Source organism: Agelaius phoeniceus, chromosome 9, assembly GCF_051311805.1.
Source record: "Agelaius phoeniceus isolate bAgePho1 chromosome 9, bAgePho1.hap1, whole genome shotgun sequence".
Classification (NCBI taxonomy): Eukaryota; Metazoa; Chordata; class Aves; order Passeriformes; family Icteridae; genus Agelaius; species Agelaius phoeniceus.
This window is the reverse complement of record NC_135273.1, coordinates 21,330,926-21,358,137: the sequence shown is the minus strand read 5'-3', so window position 1 is coordinate 21,358,137 and position 27,212 is coordinate 21,330,926. Positions and strand designations below refer to the sequence as shown.

The following is a 27,212-nucleotide window of genomic DNA, read 5'->3' as shown; positions in this document are numbered from 1 at the left end:
AAACTCCCACTACACATGGAAAACCAGCATTAGAAATGTACACAGCACCACCAAGGCTCTGATGTTCACCTCTAGATAAAAAGCTGTTTCCCTCCCCCATCTATGGGAATACCAAACTGTAGAGCTCATGACTGACATTTCCAAAAGCATTAACTCATCCCTACAAATTTTGTGGTGGGACTGGACATCCCTTCAATTGAACAGATTTGAAAATGGGCCACTACATTCTATGACTTCATAGGGCCTTACTGGAAATTTTGGGTTAATTTGAGTAGTTCAAGGGACTCCAAACATGGTGCAGAAGGCAAACCTTTCACTGCCATATTGGTGCTCCAGTCACTAGACTGTGTGCTCTGTCACGGTCTGAATTAAACAGCAGATAGACTGGCAGATTTTTTTTCCCCCCTTGCACTTTATTTCCTCCCTCCCTGCTTTGTTAAAAATAAAATAAAAAAAAGCTAAAGAGCTGTATAAGAAATTCCATCTGGCAGCTGTAGAGTAGATAAGTGAACATAAAGAAGAAATTCCTTTGCTGTGCCTAGTGCATGCTGCTTATCCAAATTAGCCACACAATTACTTCTATCAATGCAAAACTAGTTTAATGTTTTTTTCCTAGTGCACAGCACTTGAGAATGACTTAAAATGCAGTGTAATTTGCCACAGTGTATGTCCTGAAGTGGCTCACTAATGAAAAGAGGATTAACTCTCCATTATTCTGAATTACCATTTTGTGAAATCACTAACAATATTTTCATTTATATACATATAACCCAAGGGGGACAAATATTCCAGCCATCCAAGCGATTAACAAATAAAATTTATTAGATAACATGCACTTTGGTCTTATTTATGAAGAGAAAGATTAGGGTATAAAAATGCAGATGACTGGATTTTTATCATCCTTGTTCTGATAATACCCTTAAGTCCATGACAGCAGAAGTGGGGAGCACGGGCGGTTCAGTGCTGTGTGCACACTGCAGTGGGGGCAGAACCCACAGGATGCCAGGCTCAGCAGGCACAACCTCACAGGCTGCAGCACCTCTGGGGCCCCACTGAGGTGTGCCCCACACCCAGCTCTGGCACAGAGGGGCAACAGGAAGGTCTCACCAGCTCACACAGCCTGCCCTTGGCACAGGCCAGCAGAATGAGAGGGAAGCTGTGCTCTGGGCACAGGGAAACAGTGGGATGAGCTACAGACTGCCCTGCCTCACTGGGAGCAAACTCCTGGCCTCAGATACGGGGCTCTGCTCCTCAGTATGCCCTGAAGCTGGGCTCAGACCTTCCTGCTGGGGAGAACACTCTGGGACAAGGGCAGCTCCACAGCCAGCTGACTTTTCATCCTTCCCCCATGAAATAAAAAGGTTGCCCTGAAGCAGCATTTCCAGGAGCAGGCAGGGTGCAGAGTTCTTTATGCAAAGGACATAAGGACAGTCCCTACTCCAGAGAGCTTCCACATGACCCTGGGATTAGCTCAGTTGGTCAGAGCAAGGTGCTAATAATGCCAGGCTCACAATCTCCATGTGGGCCATTCACTTGCAATGATTCTTGTGGGTCCCTTCCATGTCAGGCTATTCTGTGATCTAAGGCTGTGTGTCCCCAACACGGTGCAGTGCCATGAAGTGACTGCCAAGCTAGCACAGCACTGGTACATCACTCAGCCTGCACTAACTCATCTATAGCCCACAGGAAGCACCACAAGGGGTGGGAGCCTGCTCCAACAAGCCTGTGCAGAGGTAACCCTGCAATCTGGCTGCCATCTGACTGCACTGGGTGAGCACTCTGCAAGAGATGGTCTCCTCTCCACACAAGTCTGCCAGAGAAATCTGAGCTTGCCCTGCCTGGGTTTGTGCTAAACATTCATCCCTTACACCCACAACAGCATTAAGAACAAGCCCACAAGAAAATCCAATCCACTTTTCACTTTATATTCCAAGAGGGCTGGCCTAGGGAATAGCCTTCCTGGAGCTCTGTTTGGTGTATGTAGAACAACTAATATGAGATGGGGTTAGGTATCTTTGATTCCTGGGAAGATGCAAGCCCTTCTGCCCCCAGCCAAATGCTTCATGGCAATTATTTCCAGAGTTGAAATAGCAAACCAGCCCTTTTGCCCCCTTTTCCCTCCTTCTAGTTAAACTCTGTTACTTCTTACATAGTCTAGAGTCAAATCTGAAATACATGTTTTATTAGAGGAATTTCAACTGATGCTTTCCTGTGCTCTAATTCAATTTAAAAATCCCTGCAGCAGATAGCATTGGCAAGGCATAAAAGAACATAGCATACTTGAAAGTTCAGGGAGCATGTGGCTTCCCAGGACAGACAGAAACAAGGATTTCTCAGCAGTGGTCGAGCTTTCAGAGTGTTAACCAAGCTCAAACTGTGCCGGTGTTCCAGTACCACAAACGATCATTTGCAGATGTAATTGCCCTGTTCTGAGGTGTAACAAATCAATGCACTGTGGCCACCAACTGTGATTACTGATTACATTGCTTTCTCTTCTTCCTTTCCTCCATCCCATGTTATGGAGCCATGAATAAAAGTAGTCAGTCCTTCAGCATCAAGGCAACAGGCTCTCAGTTATAATTCCTTACTAGACAAATAGCAGTTCTTATCAATTTCTAGATAACACCCTAATCACTCCTGAAGTCAGACTGACTTAGATTTGTATCTCTGACAGACAAACATTATCTACACTGCTGAGTCTGCATGTAGAATTAGCATAATTCTGGCACAGGAAGGAAGAAGGCTCTCCCAGGGCATGGCTACTGGGGCAGATAGATGGGACTTGGTACTACACATGCAAGACAAGCCCAAGGTAAATTTACTACAAGCTGGAATTCTCAGAGCCCTTTAAAAATCTCAAGAGAGGACCACTTAGCTAAACATCATCATCATGTTTTAAGAAGCTTGGCTGAAAGATACATTCCCTTGCCAGTGAAAGCAAGCCAATTTTTGAACAAAGGTGTACACTTGCCAATCAAAAACAGACTCCACAATCTTACACAGCTTTGGAGTAGGAAAACAGCAACCATTTGGCTTTTTCAAGCTTTGTAGAGAAACAGAACATGACAGGCACAAAAGAGCCCAAACTGAGCAAACAAACCCCATGGGTACTTGGGATGTCAGTGAAAAATGGACATCCTGCTTTCAGCTCTACAATAGCCACATGAAAGCATTAGCCAGATTTTTTGAATTAAAAGGACACAAACATTCAGCAGCCAATACAAAAAAAAAAAAAAAAAAAATTGGGAGCAACTACAGGATTCATTGCCTGCAAGAAAGGTGGATTTTTGGCAGGCTCTACTAGCACACTTCATAAGATCAAGCCCAACTCCACATCTTGTTACAAGTCTCTCACAGAACCACAAGGTTCAGTTTATCCCTTCAAGGGAATGAGACATGAGCAACTGCTACTCTGAGACACCAGAGAGTCCAGAAGAAGAAATAAAAGCAGAGCCCACAGGGAGATGCAGCAAACAGGGAATCTGCAGCTGGCAACACTGGAAAAAAAAAGAGTAGAAGAGAGTACAATAGTACATGCAACATTCACCTGAACGGACATATTTCCTCTCCCTATGTTGCTGAAAATCACAAAGGATGAGTTTTTAGGAGGGTCTTCATTAATGATAAAAAACCCCAACAACTTAAATTTGCACTCAGTTCCCCTAGGTGCTTTAGATCCCTAGACTGTTAGACCTACCAAATTCTTGCTAGTGGATTTTTCAGGAAACAAAATCCAGACAAGAGACTGAACTTCAATAATCTCAAACCTCTGAGTTTTGTTTCCTTTGCTGGTGAGCTCATCCAACAACATATTCCTCACCTTACTCTGGGGAGGCAGAAATCCGGGTGCAAGTCTGTGTTTGCCACAGAACAGGTACATCTGTCTCAAGCAATGCTCAATCCCACCTGGTCAGTGCTGCTCCCAGGATGCCACAGCTGGAGCAGGAGTCACTGGCTTTGTGCTTCCTTGGGTTAATGCTCTGTTTTGGTTGCATTCCAGTTTCTCGCACATCCTGAGAGCGCTACTTCATGGACAAGATGTCATCAGGGAGCTGGAACGCTGGGAAGAAAAACCCATATACAGCAGTCAAAGTAGATCCTGATGAGGACTATTGTACCCCAGGGGCATTTGAACTGGAGAGGCTCTTGTGGAAGGGCTGCCCACAGTACACTCACGTCAATGAAGTCTGGCCCAACCTCTACATAGGAGATGAGTAAGTGCACACAGTACCCCCTGTGTAGCAGCTAAGTGTACCTGCTACATCTCCTCTACACAGGGCATGACCAAGCTCTTCTAAACACAGCTCACTGACAGAGCAAAGTGTTTGAAACCACTGACAGATGTCAGAGCCTGGCATGGCCCTGGCTGTTACTGCTGCTTCAGGAAAGAGCAGAGGAAGTGCAGCCAGGTCTGCTGTTAAAGACAGAGTGACAGCACTGGTAGTGGCACCAGTGCAGGCTGCAGAGGTTGAAGCTCGTCACGGTCTATTTTTAAATGGTTCGTTTCAAGGAGCAATTTGTTACTTATCTCTGAGTGAAAGTTGTTCCACAGTTACAGACCATGGCCTGGATGTGTTTGCCACACCTTAGGTTGGTTTAGGCCTAAAATGTAATTCTTGAAAAGCAACTGAAGAGACAGCTCACCCTGCAGTAGTATTTCTGCATTTCCAAGCCTGTACTTGTGGACATAGAACACTGCATTTCCAAATTGCTCAAGAGATTAAAGCAAACAGAACTCCAAGGAAGGCAAAGCTGCAGAGATGTGTCTCACTGATCTGACCAAGTGTGATTTGGAAAAAAAACAAACCCCAAAACAGACTTAGTCCTGCTGAGCACAGGACTAAACTAGAAGCAGTCTGTTCCAAGAAGCAGAGAAGACTGCTGCAGCAGGAGACATGCCATCAGAAAATCCCCCAGCCCAAGCCCTGAGCAGAGCAAGAGAGCCTTTCTTATCCCTTTGCCATTATTGGTCCAATTCCCATTTTCCTCTACACCCTGCACTAGCATGACATATTTTTACATCATCACTGAAAGACACAAGTAGGAGCCCCAGTGGCTCCAAAGTTCTCAATAATTTTTTAAAAGGTCCTAAAATTCATCTGTTGCCAGCTTATAAAAGAGGAAAGATATACAGCTTTATAAGTTACAAGGCTCCTAATATCATCCACCAATTACTTCTGTGGCGCCAGAGGCAACAGAAAGACACAAGAGTTCTGGTCTTGTACCAAGCCAAGGCTCCCACTTTTAGAGACAGGGATGGGAGACAGTCTGTGTGTGTGTGTTGTGTGGGATAAAAAAATTAAACCATGGGAACAGCCTGTCCAAATGATTCAGGAAGAAAAGGGGATTGAGTTTTTCTCTCCACATCCTGCCCTGCCCCTCCAGTTAGATATCTCTAACTAAAGATTTACCATAAAGAACAGCCTCTCCTGGCATTTATTTCCTACTTCATTGTTTAGAATCACCATCAGAATTATTCTGAATGAAGCTGTCAGAATAATTTTCCTCTAATCTCTGTGATGAAGCTATAGCTGTACCTGCTGAGCAAAGGGATGTGACCAGACAAGAAGTCAGTCTCTCAGCCCAGGACAGCAGTCACTGACTCCTTCCTGTAATCTTCTTGTAGCAGTGACTTCTTACACCTTGTTATTTAGTAAAGGCTAGAAGGTGTGACTCTGAATACACCACACACCTGGCACTTCATACAAACTAACCAGAGGAACAAAAATACAAACTTCTTGAGAGGCACGTGGAGCTAGAACCTGTCATGCTGGGTAATGTCTTTCTGCTGAGGACTGGTCTTAAGTCAAGAGGAAAACCAGTGGTGCTTCAAAGGAAAACAAGTTCCCCACCATGACAAGACAAAAGCATGAGAAAACCTATGGAGAAGGAAAAACAAGTAAGGAGCAGATGGGGGGGAGGGGGGGGGGGAACAGAAATAAAACTTCACCAGAAAATGGAACTCTCCAAAAGAGAACTACTATTGTCAGCCAGGCAAGGGCAAACTTGATGTGGCAGAAAATCTGAGAACTGGTCTGCATGCAAGATGCAGGCTTTCACTACCCTAACTAAAATTTGTTTTGAAATAGGCAAAGTCCATGGACCTTTCTATGTTTCCTGGAGCCACCTACATATCTTACTCCAGACCAATAGCTTACCCCCTCAGTGTGGCAGGGTTTTTGTAATTGTTTTAAGACCTTGCTTTAGAACTTTGGCTTGTGGCCAAAGAGATGCCACAAGCCATGAACAGATGTTGGGTGCATTTCCATCTTTAGCCAAGCTAAATTAAGGTTGATGTTGAAAGAATTTGGTGGAACTCATCAACAAAATCAAGTGAACACATACATGCAGAGTTTATCTTCAGAGATTCCACATCTGTGCTTCATTCCTGCCTCCTGCATTTACAAGGTTAACAGGACTTGTGACTGCTTATGGAAATGCTAATTAATTACCCTGGCTACGTAACCACATCTTCCTTCTAATGCAATCCAGGCTATCAAGGAGCCCTGTGAGGCCACTCCATCCTTTTGTTATGAGGCTTCACTGCAGATGTTGCCCAGAGGCAATGAAATCTCTATGAGCCTGTCAGACCCAGAATAATCAAAGCCTCAAAATATAACATGCTGTGTTCAGCTCCAATTGAAATTTTCCCCCAGCAAGTTCCAAGGGCTTTTAAAGACCAGATACTGGAATTTGTATGACACAGCCCAGCGACAGGAATAAAACACTCTTGGCCACAATTTTGAGGCAACTGCTACCAGGATTAGTGTTTGCATGTATCCTCCTCATATTTAGAAGTCCTCTAAAGGGATAGAAAGCAGCCTTGTTTTTCTCTTTTGTTTCACTGGCCACCTGGTTGCTTGGAGGCAGTTTTACTGGCAAATCCCAAACCTGCTTGGTTCACTGGGATCACATGGAAAGTCTCTGCCAGTTACTCATCTTGTAGTTTCTTCTTGCAGCTCTTCAGTGATGGCCTTATTAGCTGAGATGATGTTTAGGCTTCCACATTTCTGAAGTTCAAAGAATATTTCTGCTGAAGACAAAGGCCTCCCAATTTGTTTTCCTCTTAAACACTAGATGCACTAGATCTCCTTAGGATTTAAGCTCTGATCACAATTTCAGGTCTTGCCATGTTCTCAAACTACTCCCAGAAAAAAAAAAGTCTTTTGAAATGTAATTCTTTACAAGTTAAGTATGAAAAATAATTTTCTGGGTATGCAGCTGAACTGAGCTTGCAATTCACAAAAGCTATAGTCTGTGCCTTGCCATGACTCACAATCTTCAGATCTGATGCAGGTAAGGAAGATGAGTAACCCAAACCCACAATTTGGAGTGCATGATAATTAAGATAAATAACTAAACATTAAATGTGTGCATAACTAAAAATCATTCTCTCCTCTTACCTTTCTGCAGAGAAGCAATATGGCATGGCTTTGTCCAAGTGACCAAGTAAAAAGACAATTTACACTAACCTAGAAGAAAACAGATGGGACTCTCTCAGGCTAGAAAACAGCTACCTCCCACCGTTTAGCATTGCCAACTCCTAGCATCTACATCAGTATTAATCATATAAAAATAGAAGCAAATACAGATTTAGATTATAACAACACTCTTGAGGATAGTTTTAACTTGGGTAGAATGAGAACCTGCCAATTGTAACAGCAGTTTAACAATCCAGAAAATCAGATCTTTAATGCTGGACAGTAAACCTCAACGCTCCAATGGTTTCCGAGACAAGTAACACTTCCCCATATAACATCTCTGTCTATCAGTGATTTCTAACATTTGATGAGTGACTGAAGTCAAGACCAGGAACTGACTGAACACAGCATGAGTGCTTGGTGCCTTTGCTGGATGGAAAGCAGAGAGCTATTTCCTCTGTCTAGGTTGTATCACTTACAAAAACTACATCCACCATTTTGGGCGAGAGGAAAATCAAATACTAAATATTTTCCATCCCATATCCTGATGATCTCACTCACTGTTTTCAGTGGTACCTAAAAATTCTTTTAATTCACACTGAGCAGGAGGTACCCAGAGAAATGGAGCAACACCTCAGAAGGAAAAGGGGATACAATGCTACACTATCTCCAGACTCTCTCAGTACTAGAGTTACCAAAGAAAATTGGGTCAGTATTATTGGAAATTCTCAACATCTCTCCTCAGGAGGGAGAACTGCCAGATTTTCTTAAGCAAGTGTCAATATTGCCTATATTCAGCAAGCTTCTTTCTGACACTGACCATCTGGTAAATCATCCTGCATCAAGCTTTCCTTTAGCACTTGAGAAAATGGAAAAGTTCGAGAGAGGCGATTCCTCTCCTAGTAACATGTTGCCTCAGATTTCCTGGTGTTTTGTCAATCTGGGTCACATCAATCTGTGGCTTTAATAGTCTATACTGAAACATGTTTGCAATGCACAACCTTTGCATGAAGTTTAAGAGACTTGGCTTTACTTAAAGTTGATAAGCACACCAGTCATCTGGTTGAGCAGTACCAGCTGTAAGGTGCTAACTTACCTGGGGAGGGAGTTGCTCTGCCCACACCCTCCTGAGGTATTTTGGAGGACTACTTCCTTCCTTTAGGAGGTGTATTTATGTTTTCCTCATGAGCCACACATCTTCCCTTTGTTAGCTGCTTTCAGTATACTTAATACTGTGTGTGAAGGTGCAGGCTGCAGTGCCTGCAAGTTCTTTTCCCCTCTCCTCCAATTCCATTGATTTGGGCAACTTTCTAACAAAAGCAGCTGGGACTAAAGCTTGTTATGACAGTATTTTTGAAAAGAGAGAGGGGATCTGGTACAGTGGAGACAGCAACCTAAAAGAAAGCATTCTTTTTCATGTTGTAACTACTTACACATTGTTTCTTCCAGAAGAACACAGAGTTTGCTGCAGCACTTGCTATTGATCCTATAAAACTTAGCCTTAAAACTGACAGCAGGCACAGTTAAAGTCTCAGACAAGCCCTCTACTTGCCCTTGCACAAGCCAAGAGAGGTAAACAGTCTTTTGGGAACCATCTGAAAATGGATGACACTTTTGTCTCGGTCAGTTTCCCCTTTTGGTGAGTCTGTTAGTATCAATGTATCCATATGTGAAAGTGATTTTATCTCCAGTTTTCACCATTGAGGTGGGATTCCCACATCAAAGTACTCCCCCTTGCCTCAGAACTTTCAAAACATGTTTATGAGTCCATCTGCCCTACAGTAAATGCAGGGTCAGATTCAGCAAAGCACTGAGCTTTTGCTTAACACAGAGAAAAGGACTTCTGGGTATATTTAACTTTTAGCATAAGTTTATGTGCTCTGAACTGAAGAGTTGATGAGCTTTAACATGGGACTAATCAGCACAGGTCATCTCTTACTAAACTGAATTACATTGAGATTTTCATTGTTATCTCCCAGTGCCACACTTCACCTTCCTTGCACGGGAACACATTCAAGGCAGACACTGGAGACCACAGCTGCACCATGTGAAAGGAAATCAAGTGCTAATAGCACAGATGGTGGAGATATACAAAATGAAAACAATTGCTAGAGTAGCCAAGTGCTTACAGCTTCACCTACACTGGCATTTGTAGCAAACTCCTCTTTACAATGGCTACTTAAAATTCAACCATAATCACAAAAGTGGAAGTATTAATCACAGTTTAATAGGAGACAGCAGCACCCAAGGAGGGGAAAAGAAGAATGTTGTTATCTTGACTATTACACTCTGATAGTGAGCAAATGGCAAGGAAAAAAACCCCGATGCCTTTTCTAGTCAAAACTGAATTAGAAATGGAGTCATAAATCCTCCAATAAGGTAATGATTCATATTGCCCTGAACAATCCTATGCTATTAGTAACCTCAACCAATCAGATATTTACAGATATTTATGCCTGATTTATTTATCTCTTTCCTCTACAATATTGATACCTCAGGCACGGTGAAAACTGCAAGCAAGGCCAAGAGCATTCCCTTCTCCTTGGGGTGTAATCAGAAGCATCATGCATGATGAAACACAGCAAACCCCACAGGTTCTGGTTACAGGGTACAGAGGGATGTTTTCACAACAGCTTTGACACTGCAGACTCAGCTGAGGGTGGAGAGCAGCCCAGTCCTTCCCATAGAGGCAGAGCTCACTGCTGGCTATGGGCAGTCCAGGCACACAGTTGAGGGGCACAGTAACATTCCCATTTACAGGCACACAGGTCTCACACCTGGTGCCTTACCAGGCTGTTGCCTGCTCTGCTAACTGGCCACCAAGCTGCTGCAAACCAAGTGTGACCCCAAGTTTAACTATGGCAGTGTCAGTCTCAGCACAGAGCTTCTCTGTGGTCATGTTTATGATCAAAGTACAAAGTACTGGCTGACAGGAGGTAAAAAGCAGATAAACCTGAGCCAGTATGACAAGTGGTGGTCCAGCTGGGCTCTTTGCCTAGATTTTGGGGAAAGATTTTACAAAGAAAAAAGAGGAAAAATTTTCAAAGAACAGTAGTGAAATCTCTTATGAAAATGTAACTATCAGGTATAAGACTGAGGGGATAGAGAGAAAGAGGAAGGAGCTAAAGTACTTTCTAATCTCCAGATTAGGTTTGAAACCAAGCACTCTTGCTCTTGAAAAAGACTAAGTGTCACTTCAGCTTTCTTCACAAGATACAGATTCTAAAGCCCAAGGCAAGCACCTCTTGCAGTCCAGTGAACCCCATTCTCTATTACACAACAACTGTTTCTTCATATCTCCACACAACAAATATTAGAAACCTCAGGAAAATCTTTCCATAGATAAAAATGTCCAGGGTATCTGCTGTAAGAAAGGTGCCTGACACTCTCTTTACAGGCTGTGTGCACTAGCTTGGCCTGCAGATGCAAAAGCCACGTGGCCACAGGACTGTATTGACCCTGCTCCACTTAGGGCAGGTATTTTAGGTCTTGCTTCCACTAACAGGTTCTAGAACACCTACACATAGTTTGAGTGATAGCTATTCCAGTGAGAATGTGGAGAACTTCACAGATTTGAGTGCTCAGCACTGAGCACTCATTTTCTGGAAGTTTTTCAGATTAGCAATGTCAGAAAAAGAAGAAAATATGGATCCATATAATAAAGAAAACAATTCCATTGGGTAAGGTTCTATTCAGTCCAAAGGCTATTGCTAAATCAGTCTGCATATCAAGCATAATTAGAAAGCAGATAACATTTTGAAGTCAGCCTAGCCCAAGCATTGAGGAAAACCGCATAAATTCCTTGGTACACATGTAATTTGCTGTTTTAGAAAAAAGTTATATCACAGAAGATGGTATAGTTCCATCTGAGCATTTATAATGAATTTTTGCAACACCATTCAAGGTTGATACATTGCTGCTTCTGAGTCCATTTCCAGCCCAAGTTGGGAAACAAACAGAGCAAGCAGAGTAACAATGTGCCTATTCCCAACCTCCCACAGGTCAAGGGCAAAACAACTGCTAATGCATTTGTGGTGCAAAATGATTAAACTGATTAAATACAAATAATTCCATCCTGAGCCTTCAATTCACAGAATGCAGCTACAAGCAAGACTGGGAAATGGAAGGGGAAGTTGAGAGAAGCTTGGCCAGGTTGAACTGTTTATGCAAGTTACTGAAAGACAGCATCCCTTCTTTCTGAATATGTACTGGAAAACTGAGGCCACCCAACATGGCAAAATCAGGTTGGAGAAAACAGAACAAGACTGTGTGACTGTCAGAAAAATGCATTCATGGCATCCACTGCGTCAAAAGGCAATCTCCAGTCAAGGAAACAGGAAAATTTGATTTCATATAAAAACAAGTGTCAAATGTTAATGACTGTGACCTATTGTTTGACATTGTCCTTGCTCAGAACAACTTCATAATTTAATTCTAATGCTATTTATTAGCCTGAGCAGTGCTTGCAGAAGTCAAAGTGTGATAGCATGTACAGTCCATCAAAAAATTTGGTTTTCTACTGACCCTTACTACTCTGCAGTCCTGCTTCCTACTCAGCATGCAGATCTCCACTTGCAAGGGTTCTCCTTGTGCATGGGTCTCTGAGCTGAAGTCCCTCAGTCTTACATGGTTTGTAGGATAGATACTTTGGGCCAAGTCTGATCGATGAAAACCACCTTTTCTCTATTCCAGCATCAGGGAGGTAAAACAAAGACAGGCTTAATTTGAAAACAGGAACTGTAGCTCACCTCAAGGACATCAAAATGAAGAGTAGTAGTTATTCACTGCACCACTTCAGCCAGGACATTTAACCTGTTTTATTTTAAGTACTCTCCATCCTTTCCATATAGAACTGAAGTGTCTTTGCTGGCAATATTTACATACAGGGAATCCTAAGGCAGAAAATCTCCTACAAGGAGGGAGAAGAAAGAAAGTCTTCCTCAGTCAATCACTGCTATAGGAACACAAAGGGAAGGAGTAGGCATTATTTAACATGAGGTGAAAGTGGCAACTTACACCATTAGCAGTGCTCCAGGGTCTACTAAACTTATCAGGTAGGCATCACCACACTAAGAGAAGCTTTTATTTGACTTTTACATGATTGTATAGGGGATGTGTGGCATTATTCCATGGCAAAAATACCAGTACTGTCAAGACATTATCATTCCTGACCCGAAAAGAATTTCTGCAGGGCAATATTTACCCAGAGCAGCCAATGATCATGGGCTTAATTTAAGTAAGAGCAAGCATAGGTAAAACCTTCAGTACCCATATCCCAGTTAAGTGCTCTAATCATTAGGTCCTTGACTGCTCAGAGGGGGTTTTGACTTCGAGCTTGGAAAGGCAGTCAGCTTCAAGCTATTGTGGGCTGTCACCACTAGAATTATGAAACACAGCAGGTAGCCCACCACAATGTCCTGTGTGACAGCAGCTACATTTACACATGGAAGTGTTCAAGAAACATTCATGGAGAGAGGTACTTTTGTTTGGAAAAAGCTTTTTTACATCATGCAGTAGTTATGTGAAAATATATTAACAGAATAAAGGTTATGCCATTTTTTTCTTTTTGTAAAAAGCTTTGTAGTTTTCTTAGGCACTAATGAAACTTGACAGCTTTTTCAGAACAAAATTTTCCCAAACTAAAAGCTTTCTGTAATGGAAGAGAAAAAGTTTTTACATGCTTGGCCGTGAACTTTACATTTTTTTAGGAATTTTATCCTAAAGCAAGCACCTACAGTGGGTATTGAACATACAAATCTAAGCTTTCCTCTCTTCTCTGACTTCCCTTGTCCAAGGGAAGAGGACAAGAACAAATGAGAACCTTTGGCTAAATACATGAATTCCAGCTTCTTCTGAAGGCTAATATCAAATTTCCTTATATAGTTCTTTTTGCTTTAGACCTCTGGTTTGACCAAACAAGACAGTAAAATGGAGTTGTGATAGGAAGTTATATTCACATAGGGATGGGACTTTAAAATTGTATTTATTTTTTATAGAAATTGAGAAGAACTCAGTAACTTCTTTTAGGGAAGAAGAATTTCTTTTTGAATCCCAGACTATTTTACTACTCACATATTACTGACTCTTATTACATCTGCAATATCATTTGATGGGACTGAAGGGGAAAACAGCATTCATGGGTCCTATTTCAAGTTCCACCACTGATTTCCTTTTCTGACTTTAGATAATTCCTTCTATTTCTTTCTGTATCCCAAGTTTCTTCTTGTACAAGATGGATGGAAGCCAGTATTGCCTATGTGCACAGGTAACAGCAAAATAAATCCATATTAAACATGCTCTAAGGACCTGAGGGAGATAATTAGGAACTCCAAAAGAATGACAGCTTCAAACAGAATGACAATATCTTAAGATCCTTAAAATGGTAAATTATGCATTGCTAAAGCATTATCAGTTTCACTAACATTTAGAACATACCAAATCAGAGGTTTTCTTAATTTTTTTTTTCCCTAGCCTTGAAGAAGCTTGTTGAGTTACATGGCAGCTCTTGTTTTCCCAGGAAAACGGCTCTGGATCGCTACAGCCTGGAGAAGGCGGGGTTCACGCACATCCTGAACGCGGCCCACGGGCAGCGCAACGTGGACACGGGAGCGCAGTACTACAGCAGCATGGCCCTGCAGTACCACGGCGTGGAGGCCGACGATCTCCCCACCTTCAACCTCAGCCAGTTCTTTTATTCGGCTTCCAAATTCATTGATAACGCTCTTCAGGATGAAAGAAGTAAGGAGGGTGCTGAAAATGGTTCCAACCAGTATAATATTTACCACAAGTAATTAAAAGCATAGTTCCATGGCATTTAACCTTGCAGGAATGAAACAAGTCCAATAGAGTTTACCAGAGACAATACAACTAGTAGTAGGGAACAAGTTTAAGAGAAGGCAGTGATGTATTTATGATGACCCTTCTCACTAATACCACCCCAAGAGCCTCTCACCATGCACTTTTGTCAAAATTCTCATCACAGCTGGTATCAAGGGGTCCTGTCTGACAGAGATTTTTTTGTTGTTTTGACTCCTTCAAAAACACGTGAAACAACTGGAAATTGCCTAGGTGCCATGAATATGCTGTCTTTTCCTCCTTTTCCTAATTAGCCCCTATCAAGACAGGTTTAATAAATATTAGTTACATAGTGCTGGGAGTAGAACACAAGTGGTCTCAGACATTCCATGCCATCATTCCACAGCTTTGTGCTCTGCACCATTAGATTGTCTCTATAAATATAGAAACCACCCCTCCTACCTGACCATCAGATCTACTCCAACCTGTAACATTTATTTCTCTGCCATCTTCCAAACAGCAGGGAACTGGTACAGTTCTGACAGCAGTAAACTAGAAACATTTCATTAAAGTGTTTGTAATTTCTCAGCTTGATTACTACAATTCATTATTTGCTGATCTCCAGCAGTGTTCTATCAGAAAGCCTGACACTGATGTCAAGTGCTACAGCCTAGGCCTCACACTGACTTTCAATATTACTCATACTCCTTCCCCTCACATACTTTTAAAAAAATCTCAGCAAGATATTTTACCAGAAACCAGTTGAGAAACTTAAAACTTTCCTGCTGACCTATAGAGACCTTAATATCATAGGGTCAGATATCAAGTTTCTAGCCTTGTGTCAGCTTCTGTTCTTGGCTGTCTACCTCAGCTGCAGGCAGTTACTACCTGACTTGCTTCCAATAGCCAGCCAGGTCTTTACACTTCTGCCCTTTCAACAAGTACAGTCCACACAACAGTCCCTTCCCTTGCTCAGGAGAAAACCTTGAAAGCAGATCAGTTTTAAAAATCAAAGTCCCAATAGCAGGAGAAACTGCTTCAGGAGCTTACTTGCTTATGAAGAAAGATACCCAGCATTTTAAAAAAGTGTCTGAAGCAGTGCCTTTGGAAAGGAGAGGATAACTAGCACACACCTGTGTCTAGCCATGGCTGGAGGCCAGAGGTCAGTGTCAGACTGGAGTAGCTGAAATAAGAAATGCAGACTTCCTCATTCCCACCACCCTCCTGTTCCCATAAGACTTTAGTCTGCTGCACTGAGGTAAAGAAACAAGCACAAGAGAAGCAGCAAGGGCAAAAAAAAAAACAAAACACGCCTTGCTTCCCAATAAATGTTGTAGGAGGAAAGGATGAGATGGGGGGATATTAACCTTTTTGTTTCAAAACCACATAAAAGTCCAGGAAGTCCTGAGACAGTAGCAAGCACCAGCCCTGCACTGGAACACAAAACCAAATTGAAGAGTGACTGGGTGAACAAATAAAATAAACAAAAAAATCTGCACTCAAGTAGATACTACAAATGGCAGTGATTTCTGTTGCTGTAGTCAATTCTGCCACATTCAAATGGCTTTTAAACAAGTTAGCTAGGATCTTTTCTAAGGAAGACCTACTGTAACACCCATGAAGAAAAAGAGCAAGCTCTTAGCTTTCTCATGAGGGAAAAGTAAAATGTGTGTACATACACCTCTTAGCCCAGCCAGAGATGTGTAAATACACACAATGCATGGCCCAGGATGACACAGGTTTAAAGCATAACTTGCCAATACACATTCACAGAATAGAATGACTCCAGAAGCTAGACTAAAGTGGACTGGTGCCTCCTGTGGAAGAAAAGACTAGAGGTACCTAGGGCTCTCCTCCAACAACATAAATGTATTATTTGTGAATGCACATCTAGGGCAGAAAGGTGTTCTGCATTTCAAGTGCCAAATGAACAGGCAACGAAGGTGCACTTGTGTGCTCCTTCCTGATTGACAAAGAGCATCCAGATTCCTAAACAGGATTTTGCATGAAGTAACCAAGCACCTGTCTCCAGCAGTAATGACACGGGACTTCAGTGTGTGGTGCTAAATACTACTGATCAGTAACAGCTTTGCATTGCTTTGCTGCTTTGTATTAGAACTGAGCAAACACAGAGAGGGGAAGCGGGAGAAAGGAAAAAGCCTCAGCTTGTGTGACCAGAATCTGTGTGTTGATGAATTTAGTCTGGCTGTATCTGGGGTATGACCTTCAGCCAAATGATCAGATTCATTGAATAGATGTCTTCAGATAATGATTTTTGCTGGGAAGGTGCTCAATAGTCAGTGCTATTGAAAAAAATTGTCATTCTAATGAAGAAGGCCCTCTCTGAATCAGACCAAAAAGCTTGGCAATTTGGATGCTGTCAAAACAGTCCTAATTCTGACTTAACATTTAAAATCTTCATGATGATGAAGAAACTCCCTGATCAGAACAGTATTTGTAGGGCTTAAGCATGGGCTGCTGGACATAAGAGCAGTTATAAGAGTAAGATTTAGAGGCAAACTCTAATGAGTCCCAATTATGCATGCTGTCATTCAGCTGGGCAGAAAGCTTTCCCAAAACATGCAATTCAGACCATAGAACAGCTTAAATTTTTTATCAGTGAGGCCTGTATAACATGAAAGGAAGACATTATTTTAAGATTTTTTTAGGTTTCCTACTAAGCTACAGATTTAATACTCATTCCCTTGAAATTTTAGTTACTCAAAATGTAGAACAAAGGGGAATGGCATTTTCACTTCACATTAAAATGTCTGGGAAAAATACACTAAAGACAGAGATTTTAAAAGAAAATACAGTAGGAAGAAACATATGAGAAAATGATGAAGACTTGAGGTTTTTGACCAAAGACCTCAATATTCATGGCTCCAAATGATTCTGAAAAAGTAGAGCTGCATCTAGACAAATTTTCAAGAAACACAAACCCAAGTCAAGTGCACAAAGTATTTCAGAGATCTGTCACCACTCAGCAGACCTGTATCTCTGTGCATTGATAGTATATATTCTGGCACACCTTGAAGATAGAAGTGGTCAGAATCCAAGACTGCAAGAGCAGACTCCCTTTTGGGAAATGAGGGTTCTGAGTGGTCCTTATATTAGAATGAAGAGCCTACAAAACAGCACAGAAGGGACATGACTCTGCAGAAGAGTGTCAGTGTTCTGTGGTAACAGGCAGTTGGCTCTTGACTATTCACACACAGCCAAGGACAAACTTCTTTTTCTGCAAACCAGTGGACATTTCAGAAGATTGTACAGCCATTTTTTGCCTTTGTTAACACAACACAAAACTGTGTTTTCTCCTAGATCTCCTCCATTTGCCACCCACACAAAACAAAGCACTCCTTATCCCATCACCTATTTTATCACCTCAACAGCAACAGATTTACAAGGTGGGAAGCTCTAAAGAGAAGCACTGAAAGGCTAAACAAATGTGTCTTTTCATCCACTTCAAATATTTTCAGTAATAATAGAATGGATTATCATTTTCCAGGAGAGGAAGAGGCACTTTTAGTTATCAGAAGGACTGGAATTTTGCCAAGATGCCTCAAAGAGTATCTGCTGGGATTAGGATGCAGACTGTAACCATTAATCCTTTAGTGTTGGCAGTTCTTGATGCATCCATTACATAGCAATGCTGCTTGTGCCAAGGCATCCTCTTGTGCCTGGAAGCAAAGGAGTTAATCTGCAGGAGTCATGGCTTTGCACCCAGCACTTCTCACTAGGCATAGCTGACAGAGATAAACTATTATTGGCCCTGATAGCACAGTTTTTATTTTTTTCTCTTGTAGCAATTCTGCTTAGCAGGGTGTTAGAGAGCGTGCTGCAAATCTACTTCCTTCAGCAGTTCAACCTTTTGCGAGACCCCCTTGAGGGCTTTGAATCATTTTTGGAAATCTTTTGAAGTGTTTCAAAACCTGTCAATCAGACCTGAACCCACTCACTGTTCTCTTCCTCCACCTCCCCCAGATACTGCTAACAGGGAAGGCTCCACAAGGCTTACAACCTTGTTACTATCCAAAGCCAATGACTTCCTGCCTCTGGAAGTCCCAAGCTAAGCCAAGCAGTGTCACAGAGTTAAACTGTAGCATGTTTATTTGGAGGTGAAAACTCTTGGCACAGACTCTGCACTCACAGGGTATGAGACAGGCTCCTACTGCAGGGAGATGATCATATTAGAACACTCACATGATGGTGGTGGTGAAACATTACTTGCATTCAACACAACAGGGTGCTAGCCAGAAACTTCTACAGCAGCTTTTCTATAGAGTAAGAGGTGGTTTCTTTCCACCCACTGGTTATATGCCTATGGCCTTTTTATCCTCTGCCCTCAAATATTGGCATCAAGTGATGCTATCTAGATCTCAAAAGACATTATTGCCCCAACAAAAAACCAAAATCCAATTTGGTTACTTGGTGTGTCTAGTTAGTAGAACTGGCAAAGGCACTCCCTATGCATTCCATTTATTCTCATGGAAGGACAGTCTGAGAGCACACCAAACCCTCCCACACTCTTGTGCTTTGGTTATTATTCCCAAATACAGAATTACAAACACACAGTTTGTGAGGCATGTAAGTCAAGGCTGCACCAGGGCTTGCTATGATAGTTAATGCAGTCCCGAGGCCTTCTCTGCAAGCTTTGTCCACAAATAAAAAGATATTTGGTGTAGAATTATATTGTCATCTTATTGCAGGAGGTCCATACTGTTGCCTCTTATCACAAAAGTTTCATACCTTCTTGGTGCTTCTCGTGGGCAGCTCCTCAGAGCACTGACTCTTTCTTCCTCATAAAGCAGCCAACTGACTCCAGTTCCCCTCTCAACCAGCCCCCCCCACCCTTTTATAGCACTCTTCTTCTCATTGGTTACACCTGTGGCCTGTTAAAGTTAGGCCTGCTCCTAATCTTTGATAATTGGCCCAGCTGCAACTCCTTAGGGGTAAGATTACTTCCTACACTATCTTTATTTTCTTATATTCTATCTCCCTACAGAATTAAATGGATCATCCCTATTGTAGATTGTGTTCAGCTGTAAGATTTTTCACACGAGGGAAACCTGAGGCTGTAAGAGAGGCTTATTGAGTGCTGGTGAGGGGAGTCAAACACCAAACAGAGCAGGGGCACTAGAGAAACCTTCAGTGTCAAGAGGAAAGGAGCACCCCGTGTCAGCTGTGACGTGTCCCTCTGTTTCCACAGGCAAGGTGCTGGTTCACTGTGCCATGGGCCGCAGCCGCTCCGCCACGCTGGTCCTGGCTTACCTGATGATCCACAAGAACATGACAGTGGTGGATGCCATTGAGCAGGTGGCAAGGCACCGCTGCATCATGCCAAACAGGGGCTTCCTGAAGCAGCTGAGAGAGCTGGACATAGAGCTGGCACTGCAGAGGAGGAACAGCAAGAACAGCCTAGCACCTGCTGAGCAGCAGAACAGCACCACCATCTAGCACTGCCCTGGCACAGCTGTGCTGCTGGAAAAGCAACTCCATAAAAGGAGGGGAGGGGAAGGTGTAGTTAATTACAGAGTCACAGGGATCATTTGTTATTTGCTAGGAAAAAACCCAAAGTCATTTCAAATACAATGTCTAGATGAGAAAGAAGGGAAACCAAATTTAAAATCCATCATCTTAGAAAGTTCCAGCCTTAGCAGAATTTTTTGTTACATCAACAAATAAGTTTTTCTCTCTGCAAAAAACCCCAAACATTTACATCACAAAAGCAAGCACAACTTAAAACTCTCTTCTAGCTAAGTACTCCCAAAATCGTGATCCTAACTCAAGTCCCAGCCTTTAAAGGAGTGCAGATAGGCACTCCGGAAGAAATCTTGCAGGAAAAACACTGAATTGTTTAGTCTGGAGTCCTGAATGGTTTCACAGGAGTTTGCCTTTTTGTGCTGTTTCCTGGCAATTTTATTTCTTTTTTCACAGTGATAATCCAGGGCAGCACAGCAGTTAGAGAGCCTCTACATGAAGGATCAACTACACCATGAGCATTTGCTTTACAGACAGGAATTCTGTATCAAATGATAAACTAAAAGATAACAAATATCTGTGAGGATATCCCTTTGTCAAGCTACAGTTGTCTTCTTTCTTGTATCCTGCATGAGAGCTGGATGACTGCTGTAAGTGAAAGAGGATTTGTCATTGATTCACATGCATAATTGATGACCCTCAGCACTACAGAAAATTGCCAGGGCCATTCCTTCTATTTACCATGCTGATATAAATGGAGTTTGTTTCCATCAACCACCCTGCCAGATGGACAAATTAAACAGCTTATAAAACTGAGAGACATAGACAGTGATCTAACATGGAAGATTAGTACCTTTAGCAGTCCTTCATTTCTGCTTATATCAGATATTCTTAAACTGTTAATAAAAAACTGGCTGCATTTTGCCCACTGCTGGGGATCAGGCAGCCTGAGTGTAACAACACTTACCATTCCTGTCTTTGCTAGGGGCTGAGTGCAGATTCCAGGAGAACTGGCATTTGGCAGCTTCCAGATGAACTATGTCCTGCTCCAAAGACAAGGATCTTTCCTAGAATCAGGTCTTACCTGAAGGACTCTGCTGTGCCAATTAAACACTTCTGAAGTAAACATACTTTTCATTTACTTCCCAGCTTTTTTTCCCTACTGTTCTCCCAGAATTAATGAGAGTAAATCAGAAAAGCAGAATTTCTGGAACACATGACTTCCACAAAGTGAGGCAGCTCTTGCAAGCTGCTGATTCACAAGTGTTAGCAGCACTGCCTCAGCTACAAGCCAAGTCTGCAGGAAACACACACACACTGAACAAGGCAAGTTGATTTCCTTCTTGCCAGCCACCAGTGGCATGGAGCATTCTGTGAGAGTGCACAGCCAAAGAGCCTCTTGCCTTTCACAAGAATCACCTGTCGCAATTCTGTGAAGAATTTTTTGAAGATAAAAGCAAGAGCTCATTCCCCTCTGGGATAGTGCTAGAGCACAAAGTCAAAACTGACACTGCAAGGTGCATACAAGATAGAGAACAAGCCCATCTGTCAAGGAAAAAACAACCTTCTTATTTATCAGAAAGTTTAGTGCCATAATGCAATTCACAGCTAAACTGTCATTATGGGAAAAGATGTAGGATAGTTCCTTGTCCTCCTGAAAGGAATTAAATTCTGAAATAACAAGATTATAATGGAAACTTGCCTGCTGTGCACACACTATGCATCGTTTCCCAACCAACTCTTAGCCCACATATTGTAAACACAGAATTTTAGCAATATGCTGGAGTCAGAATGCTGTTTCAGGTAAGCAAATATCTGAAATGTTAAGGAGGTTTGATTTGCTCGTATGTTACTGGCTTCCAAACTTGAAACTGAAGAGCAGCACATAAAGACCCAGATGCCTTTTTCACTCACTGTAAAAACACACAAATGAAAAATCACAAGACAAAGCTAAACACACCTGAAGGCTGCACATAACTGCATCAAGTTCCACTTTTCTTAAGCATAAAAAGGTGAGTTACTTTGTAAAGATGAAAACCAAGTTTAAGTACTATGAATACTCTATGCCTTCAATCAACAAATTTGACAATGTAATGGCATGAACCAAGATCTTTCTTGTATGGTGCTCTCCTTATCAGGTGTTCTGAACTCCTAAAACACAAGTTATTCCAGATTACCATTTGATGAGCAATTTTAGCTCTCATTTAGATTCACTATTTTAGACTGCTGTTCCATTGTATTAAAACTCAACAGGTCATGTACATGAATCTGTAGTATCAATTTCTTGATTTCTTGTGGTACCACCACACAGTAATGGTTTTATTTAAAGAAATACACATCTCTTTGACTTTAAAATATATGAAATATTATTATTTAAATAATATAATAAATATATTATTTAAAACTGTTTTATATACTGGAATGGGGACAGTTTTCAGTCAAGATGGCCACTCCTTTCACCTTAACTAGTAACCTTACTGCAGGACAGTGGCTACATTCACATTAGAAGCATTCTGAAAAATTGTTACAGGGACTTGTTCTGGTGTAGGTTCAAACATTCCACATTTGAATTTGTCCACTCAGGAGCTCACATAGAGACAGCCTTCTTGTCTTTAACAGACCTTCTATTGCTACATGAGAAGTGTTCATCTCTGTATGTTTGTGTGTACCCACATACAAGCATATACACAGAACCCATACATTTAATGCAGAATTTGCCTCATCTTGTTACCCAGCAACAATGACAAAGGAAGAGATTACAATTCTATCATTAAAATACAGTTCCAACACCATGTCTGTTACTATCATATATCCTTTTATATAGAGATATATATATTCACACCTTCTGTAGGAAAGAAGTTTCATACATTAAATATTGACAACCTTGTAAGGTATTAAATACATATTTATTCAATATTTTATTAAGATTATTAAAAAAAATAATAATCTTAGGTATTCTTTATTTTCACAGGGTGTATGCAATTATGATGAGTAACCTACACCTAAGCTCTGAACAGCCTAATCCAAACCCCACCAACTGTTATGGGCTTTAGATCAAGCACGTGAGAGCACTGTAACAAACACTGTTTCAGGAGGTAATTCCCATGCAACATCAAACTATGACAAGACACAAGAGGCTAAAAATGGCTCATCATAATTTATTTTATGTTAAAATGTACAGCTTGGGGGGGGGGGTGTAGTTTTTTGCAGTTTTTATTTTTGTTGCTTGGGTGGGTCTTTTGTGGGTATTTTTTTTTAAGTGACTGACTAAAAAGATAACAGATAAATACAAGAGTGTCACTGGGTCCTATTTTTACATGTATCAAGCCTCTTCTGTTCGGCCCTTACAGTCACTCTGTACAGGTACAAAGGCTACAAAAAAGGAAGCAATATAAACAGACACAAATAACTTTTGCCTTTTTACATGCGATCTGTAAGCTTAGTTTGAGCTATTCACACGCTACTGCTCTATTTTTTCCCTTAAAAAATAACTCCAATATTTTATAAAGATAGAAAAATCTACAGATGGAATGAAAATGTAAAGTTAGAGGCATTTCCATAAAATAGCAACTTTACACCAAATTCACTACTTTTTTTTTAAATCCTGCCAAGTATTTGGACATATACGAAAATGTTTCAAAACTTGACAAATAAACACTGAGATGTTTCAATCAACAAAAAAACGTAAGTTTTTATAAAACAGAAAGCTGCCTTTTTTCCTACCCAGCCCCAAAGAAACTGGTCACAAAAATGGAAAAGAGTCTCAACTTTACACTAAACATACAGCAATAAAACCCTTTGAACTAACCAAAATGTGAATAGCTTTTGCAGCTTTTTTTTATTATTTTTACAAGTTTTATAATTAACAAAAATATAGTTCTGGTTTTTTTACCCCTCAAACTAGGGTAACCTAATCAAGGCAAAAAAATTAAGAAATGGCTTACTGTTAAGCACAACACTTGTACAGTACTACAAAATGCACTGTCACTAACAAAGACATTAGCGGCATGCAGAAGTGTCACCTTCAGAAACAAAATAATACAATAAAAGAACTGCTAAAAGGCATTTACATGTGGGGAAAGGAGAGAGAAAAAGCTCATGATCCAGTACTGTCTGATAGTTTTGGAGTCTATTTATCCACATTTTTAATGGGAGCAGGCACATAAAATGGCTCTGAACCATCAGCTGCTGTGTAATTGCAGTTCATAGAAAGAGTTCTTCCTTTCCAGAGAACTTCAAGCTCAGTGAAATAAACAAAAAATGGAAAACCACCTAATTCCCCCCAAAGAGAAGTTAAATCTCACAATGTTAAAAAAATAAACAAAAAAACCCCCAAAACAGAACAAAACAAAACCAAAGAAAAAAAAATAAAAAAACCAACAAAGCATGAAATAAAGAAAAACTTGTATAAGGCTTTCTGCTGCATACAGCTTTTAAATGGTGCCAACAAACGTTTTTGCATTCACACCAATTGCTGGTTTTGAAATCGTACTCTCCAAAGGTATTTGTGCAGATCAATGCCATACGCCAGTTGGGCAGCGCGTCTCTGCCAGGGCCTACCTCCTCATGTAGGAGCCATTGAGAGACTGCTTGGACATGCCTGTGTTCATGTAGCCGTGGTGGCCCGGGGGAGTGTACATCATGTTACTGTGGGGTGCTGTCTGCATTGGCTGCTGTGCATATGGCTGAGTTCCCATCATTCCCATCTGCATCTGCATAGGGTACTGAGGGGTTTGATTCATATACCCATGATTACTGTGATACCCACTATTCATCATTGGCTGGGACATACTGTAACCATTCATAGCGTTAAGGGTGTTCATGTTCATGTTCACTGAATTGACATTATAAGCAGGGGCTGGCATCAAATTTACACTCATGTTCATGCCACGCTGCATCGTTAAGGTCCGTGCGGGCCCTTGCACGGCCACAGTCTGTGAAGCTCGCCCATAAATCTGGGGCTGATGGGCTGCAGCAGCAGGTGGCAGAGGTGTGGATTTGGTTCTTACAGAGACATGACCTTTGCTGGCCATCTGAGTCTGCAGTCTTTGGGTGTGGGATATTCCAATATTCGATGAAGTCATATTACGCTGCAAAAGGGGAGGTGGCAAATTCATAGGAGGAGGAGTAAGGTTGGGGGGAGGGGTCATGGTAGCCTGTGCTTGGGGTCCTCCAGGAACAGCATGTGGAGACTGAGAAAGCTGAACAAGCCCCGTGTTACTTAAGGGGGCAGACAAAGAGGCACTGTTTGCATAGGAAGTTACAGCAGCTGAATGGCTGTAAGGCAAAGAATGATCCATAAGCGTATTAGTTAACTGCTGCAGTTTAGCAAGGCTGAAGGTGGCAGATGGCTGTGAGTAATGCCCTGCTCCAAATTCACTCTGCCCCATTCTTTCATATAATCCAATGTTGGCATTGCTAGTCTCGGGGATTTCAGTCAACTGCATAGGTGGGGTGAAATTAGCAGCCATGCTGCACTGGGATAACTGTTGGTTGCCACTTGGAGGCCTTTCAACAACACAACCTTGGGGAGATTTTACATTACAAGTGGGAGGAGAATTGATGTTCGCTTGTTGCATCATACTGCAGCTTCCATTAATGTTAGATATCTGCTGGGTCACTGCACAGCTACTCTGTGTTAGGTTACTAGATGTAAGGCTGCTGTACGAGCAACTGTTTTGAGAAGAGTTGTTTCCACAGATACTGCTACCCATCGTAGAATCGTAACTGCTTGGGTTTTCATAGTTTTCTGTTGTGCTCTCAATACTTCCTAAGTCACTGAACCCACTATCCACAACTTGCTGTGAATGATCAGAAACTGAGGGAACATCCATCATTGGGCTGGTCTCCATGTTCTGCAGAGATGGCACAGAAATGGCACTTTGATCTGGGCTGATCTGAGCATAGCTGTTCTCTAAAGGAGCAACATTTGGACTATTAACAGAACGAACTGACTGGCTGGGATGAGAGTGCACAGATGAAACTGGGCTGCTGTGGTCAGACTGCTGACAGTCATCCAGTGTGGTCATCTGGGGACTTTGGTCATTGTGGGCATAGTTCTGCAAACTTCTACAGGCCTCTTGAGTCTCTGCACAGTCCTGAAATGTATCTTCATGTTCACTTGTTTCCTGGGTTAGGGACTGTACTGCCTGAACAGTCTCTGAGTCAATCTCCATGGTCTCAGTAGTTTCTCCCTTGAAATCGGAATGTAGTTCTTCACCAGCTTTTTGGTCCTGGTTGTTGTCTGCATGATCATCATCAGATTCAGGCACTGGGTCTGAATCTGTACCAAGTTCTTTCTGGTCACTTGCACACTCATCAGCTGCAAGGTCAACACCACAATCCATTAACTCCTCCTGATTTGAATTACCAGTTTGAACATTTACGTCTAAAAAAGATTGCTGAGTTTCCAGCATTTCTTTGAAAGCCTCACCAGGCAATTCCTCTTTCTCCACTTCTGTTGAACCCATGTGACTATCATCTTCATCATCTGCATCATGATCTTCATTGTGAGAAGGTTCTTCATCCTCCTCCTCCTCTTCCTCCTGATCATCCAAATGCACAGACTCATCTTTCTGCACAAAAACTTCTTCTGCTTTGTCTTTTTCTTGATCTTTTGAATTGCTTCCATCTTCCTCTATGCTCCTTTCTTCTTCCCCAGCTTTCATAGTATCATTTTCTTGTTTTTCAAAGGGTTCACTGGGTGGGTGCAGAGGTTCAGGTTCTACTTCTTTTGCCTCATCATCTGGTGGTGGCAGTGCTTCAGCCGGTTCTTTAACAGCTTCCTCTGTAACAGCAGGAACTGAACAGGGCTTGTCTTCAGCTACTTCCTTTTGTTCTTCCACCTGCACCTGATAGTCAGGCTCCATGGGAGTCTCAGGTGGCGTGTACAAATTAAGCTTAAAGCCAGGTTTTCTTTCTTTGCTTTGTCTCCATTTAGATGGACCACGTTTAACTCCTTTGGGCCAACCCTGCTTACTCTTTAAAGGTTCAAGATTGTCTTTAGTGCTTTCTTCCAACACAGCTACATCCTCTGTATTATCTTTGGGAGGTAATAGAGACAAAAAAAAAAGTCTTAGCTTGCAGACTAATCAATATTTTCCAATATAAACCTGAAAATAATTTATAAACTCGAAATGTATTAAGAAAGTATGAAACAAGAGTTATAAACAGGCCTCAACACAGTAGGACAATGTAGTATCTACAGCTCAAACACACTACACAGGTATGTTATGGTCTGGTGGCCTTTTAACAGATACTATCAGAACCACCATTTATACATTAGAAAAATCCCAGAGATTTAAATGACATGACATGTAAACTAAAGCAAATACTGTCCAAATATTTGATTTTCCACCTTTAGTTTTAGAATAGAAGTATGCCTTCACTTTATATACACATTGATCTAACACACATTTATCTTTTTTGACAGTAATGACATGAAAGTCTTGAGTTTCCTCTTTGACCATTCTGGAGGACAAGCCATAAAAAATATATAATCATCCTTTAATACCA

The 27,212-nt window shown here is 41.6% G+C and overlaps 2 protein-coding genes across 8 annotated transcripts in view; one reads left to right on the top strand and one right to left on the bottom strand.

The window, feature by feature from the left end:
• The first annotated feature begins 3,968 nt into the window (after positions 1 to 3,968).
• Positions 3,969 to 21,381, top strand: DUSP29 (dual specificity phosphatase 29). The gene is made up of 3 exons (XM_054637467.2): positions 3,969 to 4,214; positions 13,939 to 14,159; positions 19,426 to 21,381. The coding sequence occupies exons 1-3, from the start codon at positions 4,030 to 4,032 to the stop codon at positions 19,671 to 19,673; spliced, it is 654 nt and encodes a 217-aa protein (XP_054493442.1). The 5' UTR covers positions 3,969 to 4,029; the 3' UTR covers positions 19,674 to 21,381.
• Positions 21,382 to 22,835: 1,454 nt separating this feature from the next.
• Positions 22,836 to 27,212, bottom strand: part of KAT6B (lysine acetyltransferase 6B) — a 103,582-nt gene continuing 99,205 nt past the window's right edge. For all 7 annotated transcript variants that reach the window (XM_077183233.1, XM_054637292.2, XM_054637295.2 and 4 more), the window contains exon 17: positions 22,836 to 26,739. In XM_077183233.1, the coding sequence (XP_077039348.1) occupies positions 24,254 to 26,739 (2,486 nt within the window). In that variant the 3' untranslated portion in view covers positions 22,836 to 24,253. The remainder of the gene's footprint in view (positions 26,740 to 27,212) is intronic.

Excerpts from the sequence above, each read along its gene's own strand:
- DUSP29 (XM_054637467.2), top strand. The coding sequence starts at position 4,030 with ATGGACAAGATGTCATCAGGGAGCTGGAACGCTGGGAAGAAAAACCCA. Across the intron at positions 4,215-13,938 it reads AACCTCTACATAGGAGATGA|GAAAACGGCTCTGGATCGCT; the intron begins GTAAGTGCACAC and ends TTGTTTTCCCAG. Across the intron at positions 14,160-19,425 it reads CGCTCTTCAGGATGAAAGAA|GCAAGGTGCTGGTTCACTGT; the intron begins GTAAGGAGGGTG and ends CTGTTTCCACAG.